The sequence below is a fragment of the Brachionichthys hirsutus genome, chromosome 5 (genome assembly GCF_040956055.1).
Source record: "Brachionichthys hirsutus isolate HB-005 chromosome 5, CSIRO-AGI_Bhir_v1, whole genome shotgun sequence".
In the NCBI taxonomy this organism is placed as follows: Eukaryota; Metazoa; Chordata; class Actinopteri; order Lophiiformes; family Brachionichthyidae; genus Brachionichthys; species Brachionichthys hirsutus.
The window spans coordinates 8,413,671-8,432,584 of record NC_090901.1 but is presented as its reverse complement, the minus strand read 5'-3'; the positions used below and the strand labels follow the sequence as shown (position 1 = coordinate 8,432,584).

General features: G+C 42.5%; 1 protein-coding gene across 1 annotated transcript in view; it reads left to right on the top strand.

The window, feature by feature from the left end:
• tmtc2b (transmembrane O-mannosyltransferase targeting cadherins 2b) overlaps positions 1-14,053 on the top strand; it is a 61,638-nt gene extending 47,585 nt beyond the window's left edge. The window contains exons 6-12 of the mRNA XM_068739494.1: positions 670-854; positions 2,263-2,341; positions 5,072-5,193; positions 6,224-6,305; positions 7,476-7,590; positions 10,797-10,860; positions 13,874-14,053. Coding sequence (XP_068595595.1) covers positions 670-854; positions 2,263-2,341; positions 5,072-5,193; positions 6,224-6,305; positions 7,476-7,590; positions 10,797-10,860; positions 13,874-14,053 — 827 coding nt within the window. The remainder of the gene's footprint in view (positions 1-669; positions 855-2,262; positions 2,342-5,071; positions 5,194-6,223; positions 6,306-7,475; positions 7,591-10,796; positions 10,861-13,873) is intronic.
• Positions 14,054-18,914: the final 4,861 nt, after the last annotated feature.

Here is an 18,914-nt window from a genome sequence, read left to right as displayed (position 1 = left end):
CTCTATAAAATGTAGATATTGTGATACAGATACTATGAAGAAGGAAGAAGAGCAGCCGTTTGCTGGAAGAAAAGGCTTTTGTGATTTACAGCCAACCACACATCAACATGGTACAGAGGAGAGACTCCCAGATTGATCTGCTGCATCAACATAATTTATTCAAGCAGCCAGTTGTTTAGAGAGGCATGTCCACAGCGACTCATTCGTCCCGGGCGGAATAATGAGCATCAAAAGTTTGGCAAGTTTTACAGGATGCGTGCAGAGGTCAAACAAACAGCTATCAATAAATTCAGCCAGCAGCTGGTTATTGATTCTCACCCTTAATGATATATATTCATATGGAAAAGTCATTAATCATCTTTTCAACAGCATTGATCTCTGTGGCCTCAGGTCAATGAGACACGCTGATATAAATTCAAGGATTTGGCCAAAAAGGTGAATAGATGTGGCAGAAAAACGTCTCTGATTGGAGAGCCAGTTCTCCTGAATAAACACAAACAGGAGTCTTAATTAAGTTGACAAAAACTAAAAACTATCACCGGAGGAGTTTGCTGGAGAAAGCTGCCAGCCAGCTTTGATTTATAACATTAATATAATGTTCATGATAAGACAGAGGGAACCAGATGATCCACTCGGCTCATGAAATGCTGTTTATTGTTTTTCCACCAGCTGCCTACTTGAACACGGGCATCATCCTGATGAATCAGGGTCGCCTGGATGAGGCTAAGCGCACCTTCCTGACCTGCGCTGAGATCCCAGATGAAAACTTGAAGGACCCCCACGCCCACAAGAGCTCAGTCACCAGCTGCCTGTACAACCTGGGAAAGCTGCACCATGAACAGGGACACCAGGAGGTAAACTGCAGGAAAATGCAAATTTTTCTTAAAGGTGTTTTAGAATCAGGGGCATTGGGATTCAGTTCTATGATAATCCTCATAAATACTTCTCATTATAATGTAGTTCAACACTAACCTTAACTATGACAGTAACTATCAATAGCAAATGGAATTACATTTATACATTTCCAGCAGTGAATATGAATATTATAAAGGCAAAATTTAAAGCATAATCTTTTTTTTATTGCATTACATTAGTTATTTAAACCCCACACAGTGACTGCTGAGAAAATCTTGGCTCATATTTCTATATTTTTTTGTCTTGGGCAGAGCTGAATCCTTGGGAGAGTGGAACCTTTCCATGGCGATTGACTTCCAAATAAGTCTAAATGTTGTGTCAGCCGCACTGAAAGAGGCAAAAGAAAGATTAAGAGAGACAAAGAGTTTATTTCTGTTTTTCTGCATTTCCTGCACTCTTAAAGAATAGTGAGAGAACTTTTTTTTTCTCCAAGCGCACAGATGTGCTGCAAGATTGGACGCAATTGCTCAATACTTTCTTACACTTTAAGTTAATATTACAATAATGGGAAAGTATAAAAGTAATTTATCAGGATAAATTGTACAGTTTGTTTTAAATCGCCCCAATTTTGAATATTATATTTTGAATACGCCACAAAATGTTATTCAGGACTTAGTTTTGCAACATGTCTGTAAACATATTTCTAACAGATGGTGCCACTGCCAAAGAAAGTGGGCTCTTTTGCATGCGTGTACTTGGAAAATAAATTAACCCCGAGTTTAATGGACATAAAAGTTGCAAAAGGAGCCTTTTGGGGCCACTTTTATATGAATGTATTCCAAAATTGCTTGTGTCATTGGAGGACGAAGACGAGCCTCAATCTCTCTCGTGGTCTGAAACACCAATAGTGCTGGTTAAAGTTACTGGTTTTCAAAGCCCGCCGGTTTATCGTGCACATGGGCAAATGCTGCTTGCCTCAGGGTTGGAGTAACGGCACCACAGATTTAATAAAGGCTCTTATAGATTGCCAGTTTGTCTGAGAAAGAGAGCAGGCCCACCTCCTCTGACCTTCAACCGCAGCAGTTCCTTCATCGCTTAAGTACTTCCAGCTCCTGCTATTTAAACTGAGGTGAATCTTTTTTGCCTCCACTCTATAGACACCACAATCAGTATGTGTCCCTGCTGTAATTTTCTTAACACCCGTGACACTGAGTCTGTATGAGCCACTCACCCGGCGACCCCCCGATTCCACGCTGTGCATTCACAGTGTCAGGGCCCCCGGCTGCAGGGGGAGGGATGACTCGTTACTGCAACACCAGTTCCTCTGGCGAGGTCTCCCCACTGTGTAATGCAAACACCCCCACCCCCCCACCTTCCTTTGCTTTTATGTGTCTCATCCATTCACAGGAGGCCCTCACAGTGTTTAAAGAGGCAATACATAAAATGCCACGACAGTTTGCAGCGCAGAGCCTCTACAACATGATGGGTAAGACCTGCTTTTGTTTCTAGACTTGTAGCATAAAATCTGTTTCTGATAAGAGCAGGACTCAGAACAGACAGTCAAACAGACTGGTTTTTTTTTTTTTAGTGTTTTGGGCTGTACATCATGAATTTTGATTTTACTGTATCTTACTTTTAAAACAAGTGGCCTTTGTGTTTCTTCTGGATAGGTGGTAAGCCGTTGGAAATAGTAACTTGCGAGTAAGAGCGCCGCTTTAAGCCCCTTTGGTTGTTCTATTCTGGATGTGGTGCAGCACAGAGTCACTTGCACCCAGCGTGGAGCAGGCAGACGGACCTCTGAGGGTTCGGTCTGGTTTTAGACGTTGGAACAAATCCCGTAAGACGTGTTCCTGTGTGCGATTGTTCAGTTCAGTTCAGTTCAGAGCTTTATTGTCCCTCAAGGGGAAATTTGTTTTGCAGCAGAGGTCAACAACAACAACAACAACAATAACACAATCACAATGCATTGTATTTTCCATTAAAGATTAAATGTGGCGCTCGCCATTGTATTTTTACTTGAAGGATCCAAAACAATTTAACGCCGGTTCATATTTCCTGCTGCGAGTCTTAACTTTTGCTTTCACCTCTAAGCCCTTGAATAGTAAATGTCAAAACTAGATAACAAGTTCTTTGGAGTGTTAAGAGAAACGAGGTCAGACAGACATCAAGAAAGCAACCCCTTGGAGCCATTGAAATTCATAACATCCTCGTTTTGGGAATGCTGACTAGGATTCATGCTTTTCAACGGCGTTTTGACCAGACGGTAGTAACGTTTACAATGTCATGTTAATTTGCTTTTCACTGCAAAGGCATCGGCTTGTTGGATCACAGCTGTAGAACAGCTGCTTTCAGGCTCGTTATAGCTGCTTCCTCCCTTTTCTCTCCATCACCCTCCTGCTTTATGTCTCCCCAGTTTCCATGCAGTGACACACACACACACACACACATACCATTGGAATGTGCCTTTAATCCAGATTCAGTAGTGCCACAGGCCCATTGAAGTGTAGGCAAAATGCACTTTGACAGGCCGACATTTGACAGCTCGTGTCACGATGCTGATGAAAGCTCCAGTTGCCGTTAAGGAGCTGAGCTGCGCCCTGTGATGCGGGCGCCGAGCCAGAGGTCGCCGCTTTCTGCAGCTAGACATTGTTTCCGTGCTGAACCTATTTGCACCATCGGCTCACCTGCTCACATGCGTTTCCAGCTTCAGTGAGCGTGCAGCTCTTGTGCTGTTCATCAGACGCCAAAGAGCAGGAGCTTTCATCAGAGGTGCAGCAGCTGCTCTAGATAGAGTGCTCTCTGGTGGGCAGAGGAACGCTTCTCTCTGATGAGTTGGGGTTTCCACGTCGCTTCTAATTGCATCTTGTTTTTATTTGCGCTAATTTCATGCAGAGGTCTGCTGCCGGGATGGTAAGACGGTTATTTCTGCTGCCTTTAAGCCTATCATCAAATGAAGAGGTTGCATCAAAGCAGGCCTACATGTACATTTTATAAAATAATTTATTGCCTGTTGTTACTTGTAAATGCCTGTCGGTTAGATTCATTGTTCCCTGCGACGGCTAAAGTCGGTCTGGGGTTTTTTACACATTTATTTTTAACTAAGGTTTTCACACACACACACTGCCCTGGTTGGTTAGGTTTGTCTCTGGAGCATATGCTGTCAGTGTGCCTTTCCCTATTCAAGGACATTTTTTGTTTTTGTTTATTTTTCCGTTTTCCAATTTAGGCTCATTCTGGTGGTAGATTTCCTTTCCGGAGCAGACCTCAAATACTGTTCAGTGTTTTTCAGTAAAACGTTTTCCCACACAACAAACAAGCACTGACGTGGAGCTTTGCTATTCAGGGATATATTTTTTTCTTCCCCCTTTCTTATTTCATTTTTTCAGTTACAGGTCAAATTTAGGCTCACTGTTGGTGGGATTTGTCTCGGTCGTGCAGTGTCCCCAACACCCAACATAAACATCTGCTGCGTACCAAATATAATCCTGTTAATATTTTAATATGTTGTGTAGATTCTCATTCATCCAGGTCAGTTGGACTTACCTTTAAAGGCTGAGGGCATTTCACCCCAAAGCCCACGAATTGCAAAAGAAACAGGAACAAGTTAAAAAAAAAAAATCTTATGGGAAAGGTCTTAAGTCAAATTAAAAGAAACTTAAAGTCATCACCTGATGTTGTTTGTGTTAAAAGGTTTCATTACCCAATATTGTTGCTCTGTCACACTAAAAAGAAAGAGAAGGTGTGTTACCAAATGATCACACACAAAACCTGTTTCTTATCATAGTTTGCCAATCCCCATAGGTTTCTTCTTCTTCTTTCTTGCTCAAACAACATGTCCCCTAATTTGGACTATAAATTATTTTTATCAAATTGAAGTGCAAATCCAACAATAGGCTTGCTCTCCATATGCTAGAACATTAATTTTAATCATATGTCCAGCTGCCAGCTGAAGTAAACTCTGTTTAGGTAATTTTTATATTTTTGTAATGTTCAGCCAATAAGTAATGATTCTGTACTTATTGGCTAAACATTCCATCCTGTTAAAGATATTACAAGTTTATCTTGTTTTTTTTGTTTGTTCCTGAAGCTATTATTATAGCAAAGGATTGAGGCCTGGTCTCACTGTCATAAAAACCCTCAGCTGGTCAAGGACAAGATGTGTGATGTCTTAACCTCTGGCAGCTTGACTTCTCACTCCATCCCTTCGCTCTGACAGGAGAGGCCTACATAAGACTGAACAGACTGGCTGAGGCCGAACACTGGTACAGAGAGTCCCTGCGGGCCAAACCGGACCACATTCCTGCACACCTCACTTATGGCAAACTCCTGGCTATGACGGTGAGATACATGTTTGTGTCATTGTCCTGAAAGCATGACTGAATATGCATATGGCGGTGCAGTCTTGTCTAAGATACCAATTAAGGCAGGGGACAGCTAGAACTATAATTGGCTGCTTAGGGATTTTCCGAATGATTAGAATAACGGTGGAGTTTTCTCAGTTCCTAGGGGTCAATCTTAACACCCTTCCACAAGATAAAGTTGTGCAGAAGGGTGAGAAAAGGTTGAGAGGAGGACGACAGAGCTGAACTCGAAGCGGAGTCACAGGCTGCAAAGAGATATGGTTGATATGTGGGAGAGGGGTGGTGATCAGATGGTGTTTGGTCCCTGAATACGAGCATGGATTTATAAAAGTCCCACGTGGCGCTTCCATTGGCCAGCTGCTTTGTTCTGCTTGCACTCTGATAGGTTACATCTCACATCCAAATGCACTTAATGGAACGTTTGAGGTCCACAAAGAGTCAGGGATGCGTTTCGTCATCATGCTACGCTCAGTCGACCGGTATTGATTCTTTAACCTCTCTAAAGGCTTTAACAACACTGGACACACAAATCACTGCATATGCGCTTGCACACCTGTGTGTGCTAATGCAAAGCAATAATCCCTGTAGGTGCATTATCACGTCCCCTCTGTTTCCTCTCCTTTCCAACCCCTTCCTCCACCATCACCTCCTCCTGCTCCATTTCCATCCACTGCTGTCTGTCTTCCCTCAAAGTGGTCGGGCCACACACCGGCCGTTTATGGTTGGGATCTGGAAGTGTTATTTGCACAGATAAAAAGAGTGTAACGAATGAGCCTTTGCCCCCATCTGGTCGACAGTATCATGCAGTGTGCACTTTGACAGGATGGCACGTGAGCTTTAAAGAACTGCTTGCACAGGTCACGGGTCTATTAAGATTTATAGTTAAAGTAGGTCTGCGGTTTGGACAGGGACATTTTAGGCCTCGAGTCCAGCGTCGTGTTTTTGTAATGACTAGTTTTGAGGAGCAGTTGAAACAATATTGAAACTATTTAATGCGTCTCTTGCAGGGCCAGAAAACAGAAGCGGAGAGGTACTTCCTGAAAGCCATCCAACTCGATCCCACAAAGGGAAACTGTTACATGCATTACGGTAAGCATTTAAAAAAAAAAAAAAATACGCAACTCTCAACTTGACATATCCTGAATTAATTCTTACATCTTTAAATATTTGATTTGTTTATTTAACACACACGAAGGCAAGGACTCGTATGTACCTTGTCAGGTTGTTCAGACAGCCATGCTGGTTAACTTTTACAATCATTCTTCCTCAGTTCAGTCTGTGTGGGAGAGGTGATGACTTCCTCATATATATATCCTTTAAATCCCTTTTAAAACTCATCTGTCTGTAGTGTTTCATCAGGAACTAATCTCTCAGCTCCTCACTATCATTGCACAAGCTTGAATTTGACATTTAAAGCGATCAATACATTATTGTATTTTCTTCAAATACTGTGTGTCTAAATTGTCCCCTTTATTAAAGGTTAAGAACTTTGTTTAAAACGAGATGAATGGTATCGATCCACACAAAGAGTATTTGCAGATGCAAAGATCAGATTATAGACGTGTAGCTGATCACTAATTAAAGGCAAACATCAATGCTACATTATTCCAAGCAGATGCTGATATATTCATATTTTACAGCTTGGCCACCAACATGTATGTCATTCATTAATTTGTAATTTATTCATAGATTTTATGAGTGCGGACATATTTGTATCTGGAGCTTTTTTTATATATTGTGTCATCATAAGAAATCTCACTTTAGATCTGTGTCTTACCTCAGAGCTGGGTCCTTGGTTTCCGTTTCATCCACGGTTATTAAGGAAAAGATGTTTAGAGTCGCGTAGCGGTTTTGTGTGGTACATTTGTGGCGCAAGCCAAAGTCAGCAGGGTATGAATTCTTTATTAAACCTGGCCCTTACCATGGGGTCCAAGTTCGTGGCCTTGCCTGCAACTACAATCACATTGTCTTTCCTCATGTCTACAGAGGAAACAGCCACACCCATAATAAGTCACAAACCTTCCACGAGAAACACTAAAGTTAAAGTTGTTTAATGTGAACAAATTGGTCTGAGCGATGGCCAAAAAGCGACGGTGCGGTGCAATGGTAGCTCGTGTTTCACGGTATTACTTCTGGGCAGAGGAGGCTTCCCCTCCGTCGAGGCCAAACGCAACACTTTGCAGACTTTATCCCCTTCGTGCCTCTGTGGGGATCCCTCGACGTTTTAACAGTGGACCGGTTCTCTCCTGCCCTTCACAGGCCAGTTTTTGTTGGAAGAGTCGCGACTGCTCGACGCGGCAGAGATGGCAGAGAAAGCTGCGCGCCTTGACAGCGGGGAGTTTGATGTGGTCTTCAGTGCAGCTCACATGCTCAGGTGAGTGTTTTGTCAGTCATGTACACAAATCGCCAACAACAAAGATATTTTTATATACGGTTTGGCGCATCATCCACACCAAACTGCAGATTTCTGTCACTAAAAACGGAGGTTCCTGAAAACTCCGGCCAAAGTGAAGATTTTTTGAAAACTCTGTATGCGCGTCTGCGTGTGAACGCCAGTGACCGGAGTTTTAGGTTTCTAAACGTCACTACCTGCGATGAAAACTGCTCTGATGTGTGACCTGCGTTTACATTCAGATACAGCATGGGTGTTGTGGTTGTGTAAATTCAATAAGTAAAGGAGGAAGGATATTCGGGGGGGGTTATATAAAAAAGTAATATTTTCCTTATACTTTCAATTATTTCCATATCCCCCAGCACAAAGACACCGGATATATTTCATTCTTTGTAGCTGGGTTGGGCGTGTCACAGGTTGCAATGGCTGAACAGAAAGGTCTACTGTCTGCGTACTTTATCCAGGGGCTTACATTACTCCTCAGCCTGTATGATTTACTTGGCCCTGCTTTGTAATCCTCTTCTCTCGCTGCAGTGCCAGGCTGAAAACTGTTGACTTTACTAAGCGTGCTGTGCGGGCGGCTATGGATCTTCGAATGCTCGCTAACACTCACTTTACCTCTCTCACACGCCGTCTCACGCTTTTCTGCTGCCCCTGGCTCATACTTGAAAGGCGGCTTCCAAAACAGCGCTCGGTTCAGCAGACAAACCCGAACAGCAAAGCCCAAGTAGCTCACAAGTTACTGTGTTTCTAAACGCACACCAGGTTTCAGAATTTGTAAATACAGTGCTTCGCCAATTCACAGTATTGAATAAACCTACCCTGGCCCAGTGTAGAAATATCTACATTGTTACACAACTCTGTGTTAGAGTTTTGCCCAGCTGCTTTATGCAACAGTCTAGTCGCATGGGATAGTCTTCGCCAGTGGTTTTCAGCATTACGAGTCTCCTCCAGGGTCCAGACCCCTGGCAACTAAAGAAAGAATGATGCTGTCGGGGTCAAACTTTTCTCCGCCCGCTTGGCAAGGGGTCTCACTTTCACCGCAGCTCAACTTCTCTACATGTTTGTCTTGGAAGCAGATGTGGAAAACCCGGTTAGTTGGGACACAAGTGGAGATTAGAAGGAGGGGCCGATGCCTTCTGATGTGCAAATGCTTTTTTATTGCTCTCCTGGGCATGTGGTTTTTGAGCATTTTGCCTTTAAACTAATAATTTCCTTCTGCCTCCTTTCTAATATTTCTTCATACCAACACCGGTCTGTGGCGTCGGTGAGAGACGGGAATGGTTGGCCAATGATGAGGCCAGTGGGGATGTGCTTGTTCAATATCTCCCATCGTACAGTAATTTAAGTTTGGAGCGGGGGGGAAACAAATCTCTAAATAAAATGAAAAAAAGCCAAATCATGGATTCAGAGTTCACTTGATAGGTTCAAACCATGTGTTTTCTATAACATCCCAGTAAACCACACTTTACATATTAATACCATGTCACGGTTAGATATGCCAATTTGTGCATTTTTGGCTTTTCCAGTTTCAGAGTGTATAAATTGGTTTAAACTAATAATCCTATAATGTTAATACAATAAATACTGGTTGCACATTACATCGGGTGTAATGCACACATGATACCACCTTTGGGATACATATATCCACATTCAGTGTTAGCACTTTAACAGAGCAAAGCCTGAATCTCATTTTGAGCTCATGACAGATTGCGGACAGCTGCGGTTTCACCCCAAATATCTGACTGTTGTTGAAATGTAATTTGTTCATTCAGTCATTAGAGTCCTGCTCTTTATATACTTACGAGCAGTATGTGTGTCAGCGCTGTGATTTGTGCACGTCTCTGGTTAACAAGCCGTCTCTAGACGAGATGACGTCCGGGGACGAGGTTGGTTGAGTTGCTGACATGAAATATTTTTCTCTTGAGGAATTGTATTTTCCCATTATTCCCTTCTTTATTTCTGTGCTCTTGTAGCCTCACACTGACTTTGTCAGGCTCAGCTCCCTGGCAGATGTTTATATTCTTGGCCTCCATTGTCATTTGGACTCTCAGAACTCACAGCCACGCAGCGCTGATAGGCTCCGATGCTCCTTCGGCTGTTGCGTGGCAGCTCTGTCCTCCTTTAATAATGTGTTTAGAAATGTTATAATATTATATAATTATATAAAGTGTGTGTGTGTGTGGGGGGGGGGGGGGGTTCTCATAAGGGTGTGCTTTAGCAAACAAACATGTGGTTGGGACTGGACATGAAACCCAGAAAATGTTAGCATGTTAATAAATCGAGATGAATTAGTTCTGATGATTTTTCCAGACTTTACATCTACAGGTCTTAAATGTTAAACCTGGAAACAATTGGTCAGCGGATAATAAATTAAAAAACATCATTTTAACACATTAAAGCTGTGTCCCTCAAACCAAACCTAAATGCTTTGTGCTTACTTAGGCCACTGGCCCAGTCATCCTGAAATTAAAGGTTGCCTTTTATCTGCAACCATATGGATGTTGATCCTTTAATAAGCTGTGACAGCCTAAGTGACTCTGTGGTTCCAACGGCCTGGCTTCCTTTGATCAGTGTGACTCGGGGGGGGCTCTACAGCAGCCGTCATTGACGCCGTCCTTGAAAGTAAGGTTGCTTGCAATGAGGCAAATGTTACCATCATGGACGACCATGCAGCCTCAGACCGCAAGGTGATTTATAGGGAAGCAGAGTATTATGAACAGCAACAGTCCTGCCCAGATCCTCTTTTGTCGCAGCGTTGCATGTGGTCAGACGTGTTCATACACTCGTTGCCTACGTTTTCTGTCTCTGCATCCATCTAGCTTACAAAAACACAAATCTCCTCCATCCGCATTAAAGAGATGTGTGCTGTGAATATTCCTGATCAGCTTTGGTTTATTAAGGAGGTTTTCTTGAAGGACCCAAATGCACCAAATGTTCTGACCTCGAGGTTCAATTAAAGCAGAAAGTGCATTCTGTGCACTTCCCGCTCGGATGCTATCGAGCTGAATGAAACTATCGAACGAGAATCCTAAAGGTGACCGGTTGAGCCATACTCATCCCTCACGCTTTTGTTATTTTCTCAGTGACCCCTGAGCGCCACTCAACTTGGAGAGTTCAAGGCCTCATCCAGAGCCAGCAGTAATAAAGATGAGTGATGGTTGCCTCTCCCTGTTTTCCCTTTGCAGACAAGCCAGCCTAAATGAGGCAGCCGAGAAGTATTATGGACAAGCGGCAAGTCTGAGACCCAATGTGAGTATGACCACCACTACTGAGTAATCATCCCCCATTGCTGTTTATCTTCATACATGCTATGCACCCACGCCCTGGGTGGCTCACTGCCCAGATTGCATCATGTTAAAATGAGGGGTGGGGTTTTTTTCTAAGCTCAGACGTTTGTTTATGCACGTATCCATCACCAACTTCAAAGGGCCGGCTGCATGGGTAAGTAAACTGGAAAAAGTAATGATAATCACACTCAATCAGAAGATGTCACAGCTTGAAAATGAGTGGGGGCCGATCTTGAAATGCTTTGACGGGAGGTCAAGTTGTTTAAGTGAGGTCTGCAGAGGGGCTGAATTATGTTTGGCATGTGGTCAGCTTGTGTTTTCCTGTATTAACAAGAAAAAAAATCTCTTTAGGATTAATTATTGATATATGTCACGGCAATGAGTTTGGTTCTGCATTTTTAGAATCACAGCATAATATATGCAAACGGTGAGAAAGAAACATTCAAACAAAACTTTGCAGACAAAATGAATAAAATTCAAGATTTCCACAAAGACCATGAAATTGAGCTCCGGTTGTTTTCAGTGCTTTTGAATCTAATCTGGCCAAGCTTCAACACTGGGAGCAATTTGGGGTTCGGTGTCTTGCCCAAGGACACTTTGCCACGCAGACCGTCAGAGCTGGGATTCGAACTACCGACTCTCTGATCACTGGACGACCCACTCCACCAACTGAGCCACAGCCGCCACATGCATTGCAGGACACCTCTAACCTAGCCTGCACTCTAACCTGAGCCTGCACTTTTGGACTTGTGCTTTTGGTGCTGCCTCCTGATGGATACGTGCTTCTCAAAAAAAAAAAACACTCATGGGAATGTCTGCTTCTTTAGGCTTCCATGTTCCAGGGCCAGAGTTGTGGAACTTTCCCATGTTTGTTTCTTGGCATGTGTAATTTCACAAACATACATTGAAGGCTTGCGTCCAAACAGAGAGGCGCTTGCTTTCCCTTCATCACTCTTTCTTTCGTATTCCTTACAGTTGAGGCACAGTTTAATTGAGCATTTTCATCCATCTTCTTAGCCATTATCCCCTGTTCTTTCCGATGTGACTTGACTTAAGCCGTGTAGCCTGTCCATCTTTATTTGTCATTTCATGCTTTACTGCAGCTTGACTCTGTACTTCCCAAAGGCACTGGAGTTTTAGATTTAGATTAAGTACGTATGTGTGCTCGCTCGGAGTGAGAGAGGACAATTCCCTCCATTCAAAGGATTTAGTTAATTAGTCCTACAATTCCCTCTATCTGGACGAATTAAATCCTATTGGATGCTTGGATTGCTTTGGTTAATTTATGCACCCTACAATATGACATCTGTCCTTTCAAAGTTTCCAATTCCTAGATATTCTTTACTTAAATACCAATCTGAAGTCATTATGGTCAGGTCAACCTTGCTTTACTTTTAACTCTGCCTTTAGAGCATATGTTGCTTTACGTTCCAGGCTAATATGCTCCACATCTGGCCTTGCCTCTGCTGCTCCACGGCAATTTTGGGATGGGTAGGGACGACGCAAAGCGGCTACAGCGCAGCAGGAAATGAGGGGAAAAAATGAAAGCATTTGACAAGGAAACATTTCACAGAGTGTTGCGAGCGTGAAGTGGAATGCTGGAGTTGGGGTGTAAATCACAAAAGTCTTTGCTATATGAAGTAGGAGAAAAGAGAAATGCTTTAGCGAGGAGAAGTGGCAGCCTACAGGGGAGAGCAGATGAACTTGAGCATGAACAAAAATAAAAAAAAAACTTTCAAACATTTGCTGCAAGCTCCATTAATCCTGGAGGATTTCAGAAGGCCTTTGTCTGTCTTCATCTGGTCTTCATAAACATTCCACCTTGACTTTTTAAGCCTGCTTATTTCTGGACATGTTATTTTGGAGAAGAGGTGTTGGGTAACCGCAGCGTCTACTTCGCGTTCTGTGTGTTGAGGGGAAAATCATTGTCAGGTCGCTTTGATTTATTCTTCTTCTTCATCATCTTCATTCTCCCCGTGAGAAGCGGCACATTTGCACATATCGTTCCCTTTTAAACTCAAGCATCACTCATCAAAGCATGACTCTGGTGAAACAGAGATGTACGGAGAGGCGTATGAGACCAGTGGCTCCCAAACAGTTTCCAGTTGTTTTGGCAGCCTCTCTTGAAAGGTATTCCCAATGCGTGCACAGCCAAATCTTAAAAATGCACAGTAATAACTTCACACACACATTAAATAAGAAGTTTCTTATAGTCAGCTTTGTTTGATGAGATGCAAAAAAAATTCATTTCAGGTGTTATTTTTAATTAATTATTCATGTAGCTAGATAAAGTAAAATTTTACTTCATTGTTATTCAAATTTTTTAAAAGTTTATAATTTTTTTAGGTTTTTATGAGCTTCTGTTCATGCAGTTACTTTTTCCTAACACGCTCGCTCTTTCTGCTTTTGCTGTGAACGGTTTACATTTCCTCACCTTTCTCCTTGCATTTTGAAACATTTCTAGAAAACGGTCACCTGTATTTGTAAGAGTATCGCTGAGAATTACTTAATATATAAAAAGATATTCAGTCTTGTGAAACAGTACCTTGGTAAATATTGAGATGCCATAATCAGTGCAGTCAAAGCGCATGTTCAGCTGCTTTCACTGAGACTCTTAATGGTCTTAAGTGGTGGTGGCTCCCTCTGTCATGACAAGACACAGAAAGCAGACATGGTGGCCAAACTCCAAACAGTCTGTGATCTGACAATGGCCCAGTGGTGTGTTAGACTCTGCTGCTGGCCCCACAAGACAATCACATGATCTCTCATCACCTTTCCCCCAAAAGGACGAAATCACATTCTAGTGTGACTTTACATATTATTTTGCTTTTCTTTACCTCGGTTTTCTGAAATAAGATTCTGTTAGACTTGACCAGACGCTGAATTGATCAGGAAAGACGCTGTTGCACTGGAACACGGTATTAAAGCAGTATTAAACGGGCCTCATCCTAAATTTGTTCTGTTTTTGGTTTCAGTATCCTGCCGCCCTAATGAACTTGGGGGCGATCCTCCACCTCAACGGAAAACTGCAAGAAGCTGAAGCCAATTACCTCCGAGCACTTCGACTGAAACCGGACGATACCATCACCCAATCCAACTTGCGTAAGCTGTGGAACATTATGGAGAAGCAGGGCCTGAGGACAACCAGCCCCTGAGAGCTCCCTGCCTTGCCCACCCGCCATCTGCACGCCAGACCCAGGCGAAAGGACAGCCAACAAGCTAGTTCCCTCCTTTCTTCCGTAAGAAATGGAAGATACCCCAAGTATGTTTGCTCAGACGGACCATGGTTTATCACACAGCCTCTCTAAAGACTTCTGAGTTCTGCAAACATCTCAGGCCGGCAGCTTTCTTCAGAAGCATTGCTCAAAGTTTGGCAGGCGCAACATGTTCCTTGGATTCTTTACAACAAACTTTGTGCTCTCACAGGAAACACGTTTTTTCACAACTAGAGCACTTAAACTTGAGATATGGACATCCTTCAATTTTATAATGAATTAGAGTTTCTTCAATAAAAAACTGTAGTTCAAGGGTTAAATAAAATATAAGGGAGAGAGTGAAATGAATCTCTGATCTATTTCAGACGTATCAAGATGGATGAAACAAGGAATTTGAGGAATTGTGAAAACACCCATCAATTATGTACACCAAGCTTAAAACACAAAAATATCCATTCACATCCTCATTGGATCACTTTAATGAGCAACTCTAATGAGATTTCATACAGTTCATAATGAACTTCTGAAAATTAGCGCCATCAATTTCAAAACCATTTCTAGGGGAAGATGTCATGATATTAACTTGGAGGGAAAAAAGGGACTTTGAATTGATAGCCATCGCAGCGCAGTAACCTAATTGCTCCGTTACGGCTGGATTTTGTAGAATAACGCGTGTTTTGTACAGAATCCACTGAAGCATAGGCCAGTGGACCTCGTATTGCCTTACAGTAAAGGTGTGAAATCTTCTTTAGCAGTGTCCTGTAGCACACACTGGCGTTTTTACCACATCTGATTCTTGTTCTGCACTGCGCAGGAAATGTGAAGCTACCTTCATATTCAAGTCACAGATAAAGAAGAATCGGACATGTTAGTTTTGGCGACACCATCTGCCACGCCTAAAGATTTCACAAGCAGTTGTTTGACTGTCAAACGATGACAGTTCGTATTACCAAAAACAAAAGCTAAGCCCACACCTTCTCATCACGGAACAATGTTGTAGCGTCTCTTGTTTCTTTGGAATAAAACTTGTATTAATTAATTCTAATATATACCTGCATTGTGTACAGCATAGAGAAAATGACCCAGCAAAAAAAAACAAAAAAACTAGCCAGACTTTTCATTTCAGATACTGTTTTGTGTCTTTGGAGAAGTATTTCCAATGTAGTCAAAACTCAGTCTTAAGGTCTCATGTTCTAGATATGTGTCATTCACACCTATTCGTTTGTTTAGTGTCAACATACAGAAGAAAGAGTGTTTACAGTGTTCGTATTTTTCATTGGCCACAAAAAGCCTCTTGAATTCTAATTTATTGATTTGCGTTACCTTGGCAACAGAACCAGTTGGCACTGTGTTTTAACAGAAAAAAAACAACAAGCGTTTCTGGATGGCCAAAAAAGCATCGCATCACCCACAGTGGAGGTTAAAATGTTTTAATTGGCTCTCTCCAGTCACAGCGATGTCACCACTGCTCTGATTGTGATGTCATCCATAGTATGATTAGGATATGACTCTCACCTCCACCCCTGCCCTACACCACACACACCCCTTGTCAAAAAGTACTTATTCTTCCTCCTGTCTGTTTATGTAAAGTGTTTAAGAACAAACACTGATAATTGTTGTTGCTTGAATGAAAAAAATAAAGTGCATTTCACTCTGTGTCTCTGCTCAGGGATCTCAAGCAATGGGTATTTGCAGAAACTTGTTCACAGAGCGTTTACTAAATTAAAGATTTATTTTTTAAAAGTATCGTATTTGTATAAATTATCGAGATTTGTAGCTTTTTTCTCCTTTTTGTAATATAAAGATGAACTTATTTGCCAGAATAGACTTTCTCTTCCCAATGTTGTTGTTTGTTTCCTCCACAATAAATGTATGGTCATCTGCTTTGGTTTCAGTCTTGTTCTTTAAGTGCAGTGCTTTTTAATTTCAATGTATGGATCCAAAATGTCTCTGTTACAACCGCCCCCACCATTCAGATGCCCCTGGCAACCAAAACACCCTTCCCTGAGAACGAAGCGGTCTGCCTCGTGATGTCTCTCGCATGTCTACGGCGAAGGTCCGCTCCCATGATCGGCGCTCACCATGGTGCCTGGCTTTCCTTATTGGATTGGAATGCACAGAGGCGGTGTGCACTGTCCGGTCCGGTTTGAATCTTCTTCTCAAAACACAGGTGCGCCTCACTTATCTTGTCGTAATAGAGAAACCGTGAGGCCAGCAGGTTTGTTGGGCTGTGGAGTCACGTCATGTATAGGCAAATCTAGAAGAATCAGTCTTCCATTTCAAAATCATCATAAAAACAAGAGTACTTTTCAAAAACGCTGTTGTGTATTCATCTAGAACCCTGTAATGATATCATAGAGCCAGAAAGGGCTGAAGCGCAGAAGAGAAAAGGAGGGCCTGGGTTTGATTCCTGTGATTTTTGTTGTATGTTCTCCCTGTGCGTTGTCATCGGGTCCGCTGTCTTTCTCCCAAAAACAGCCGTGACATCTGCCAGGACTTCAGTTTATTCCTCTATCCTGCTCAGTGTCGATCCATACTAACATCTCCTGTCATCACAGAACCTGCAGGCAATCAGTTCATCCACTTCACCTGTGTGTGTTTCAGCCACCTGCCGCTCATCGCTCATCAGCTCCCACACTCCCTGCCAGATGGTTCCTTCTGCTATCGTGCTTTTGTTTTGCTGGCTTTGGGTTCCCTCTGTCTGCAACATGACAAAAACATCAAATTTCAAAGTAACATGTATTCTCTAAAGAAACCATTGTTGGTATATAATATGTCAAGCAGTTGATGCAAGCATAATTATATTTACTCTCTGAAATAAAGTATTGACTCAAGGTTATATTAACATTTTTAAATATTTCTTGACAAATACACAGCGCAACAAATTTGGGAAGGAAAATGGGACCTACAAGTACTTTCTTTCCCTGAAGAAAATCAAATCGAATGAAGCTTTTCTATCAAAATCTTCACATTGCTCTTGAGGCAGTAAATAAACCCTGGATTCCCCGTGGGCCGGACCCAAGGAACTCAAAAATGTCTCTCTTCCACTCTCAAAGTTTGTATGTTTGGTTACCTTATACCGCCAGGAGTTCAAGCAGGGCTAAAGGACTTGTTTTTTATTAGGCAAAGAACTGGTAAATCTTACTGGGCATATCTGCCCACTGATATCGAATATTGTGTGGAATGCGCTGAGCTATCAATGCTATGATCTGAAGCGTCTGAGCCAGGCGATCACCTCCATGCTTTTGCTTCTCTTGAGTGGATGGCTGTGCGTGATGCTGACAAGTCTTCCCCTCTGGGCCCAATATCCATTGTTATTACTTGACAGGAGAAGCATCCCGATGAGAGACTGCTTCATATTGTTGATGTGTTTTTGATGTCCATAAAGGAGCATCAGGAACATCGTTTTTCTTTACATTATTGTCTACTGCTGTGCCCCCGTGCTTCTGCAGGTGTGCAATGTTTGCAAGAAAAATAAGCCCGAGACATAACGCAGACCCCCATCACTGGCCACCCCTGAAGATTTTAAGAGTGTTTTAACAGCCAAGCCCTTGAGACCTTCTGAAAAAAACATTATTATTATTCAATAATTATAATAATATTATTTTTTGGTGGAGGGGGGGGGGGTTATACACTCTGCACTGACAAAATGCACTTTGCCATCCTTTTATGGAGAAGCAAAACTGCAGTGTTCTCTGAGCTGGAACAATCATAGGTGTGTGGAAATATGTGCATGCGTAGATGTGCCTTTGCCAAATGTGTATGTGGTAGCCAGAGAGGATGCAGGTGGCCTGTGCATATCATGGTGTCAGAATTGATTCGTTCCAGAGACAGACACAGGATGTGAAGATCAGCAGCGTACTGCCAAAACAACAGGCTCTCCTCCAGACAGCTGGATTCCCATTCAAACCATCACATGGATGGTATACATATATTTATAAGAGGGGTGTGTGAGTGTGTGTGCTTCAGTGTGGGCCGGATCTCCTTTGGGCAGTATTTACTGAAGACCAATTTCCTGCAAATGACAATAATGAGAAAATGTTCATTTGACCATAGAGAGGGGTGATTCCGGGATATTTAACATACACTGATAACCAACCACCAGGCCCTCGCATGTGAGCCTTGACCCCTGGCTCAGTGATGAGACCCCAGTTGCTCCATACCGGGAGATGTTGTTGTCCTTGTTTAATTTTTTTTCTCGTAGGGCCTTTTCAACTGCTCAACTTTTTTACCAGACCCTACCAGGGGAATAAAGCCCCCGACAACATAGCGCTTGGGATCATTCAGGCAGTGGTCCCCAACCACCGGGCCGCGGCCCGGTACCGGTCCGTGAGGCATTTGTTACCGGGCCGCACAGAAAGAATAACTAATGCATACAATTTCTGTTGTATCGATTATTAGCGTCTAAAATGTGTTTTATTTTGAAAAAGGAATGGATTTTTGCCAACGTAACATTCGCCTGTGAATGTTCACGCTTTACGTGATACGTTACTAAAAACAGACGTGGCCTAGGTGAAGATTAATAAAAAACAAACCTCTTTGGAGAGCTTCTTTGCTAATGGGAAAGTCAAACTGAGGAGGAAGGAGAGGAGTCGACAACCTCCAAGAAAAGAGTCGGACTTAAAAGTCGGGTTTATCTGAACAGCTGATTAGCTTTGTTGTTAATGAGGCAATGAAGGGTTCGAAACTGCTTCTGCACATTGAGACCAAGAACCCTGGATTAAAAGACAAGAATGTGGAATTTATGACATAAAAAAACCTGAACATTAAGGACAGAAGCAATTATTGAGACCACAATTTA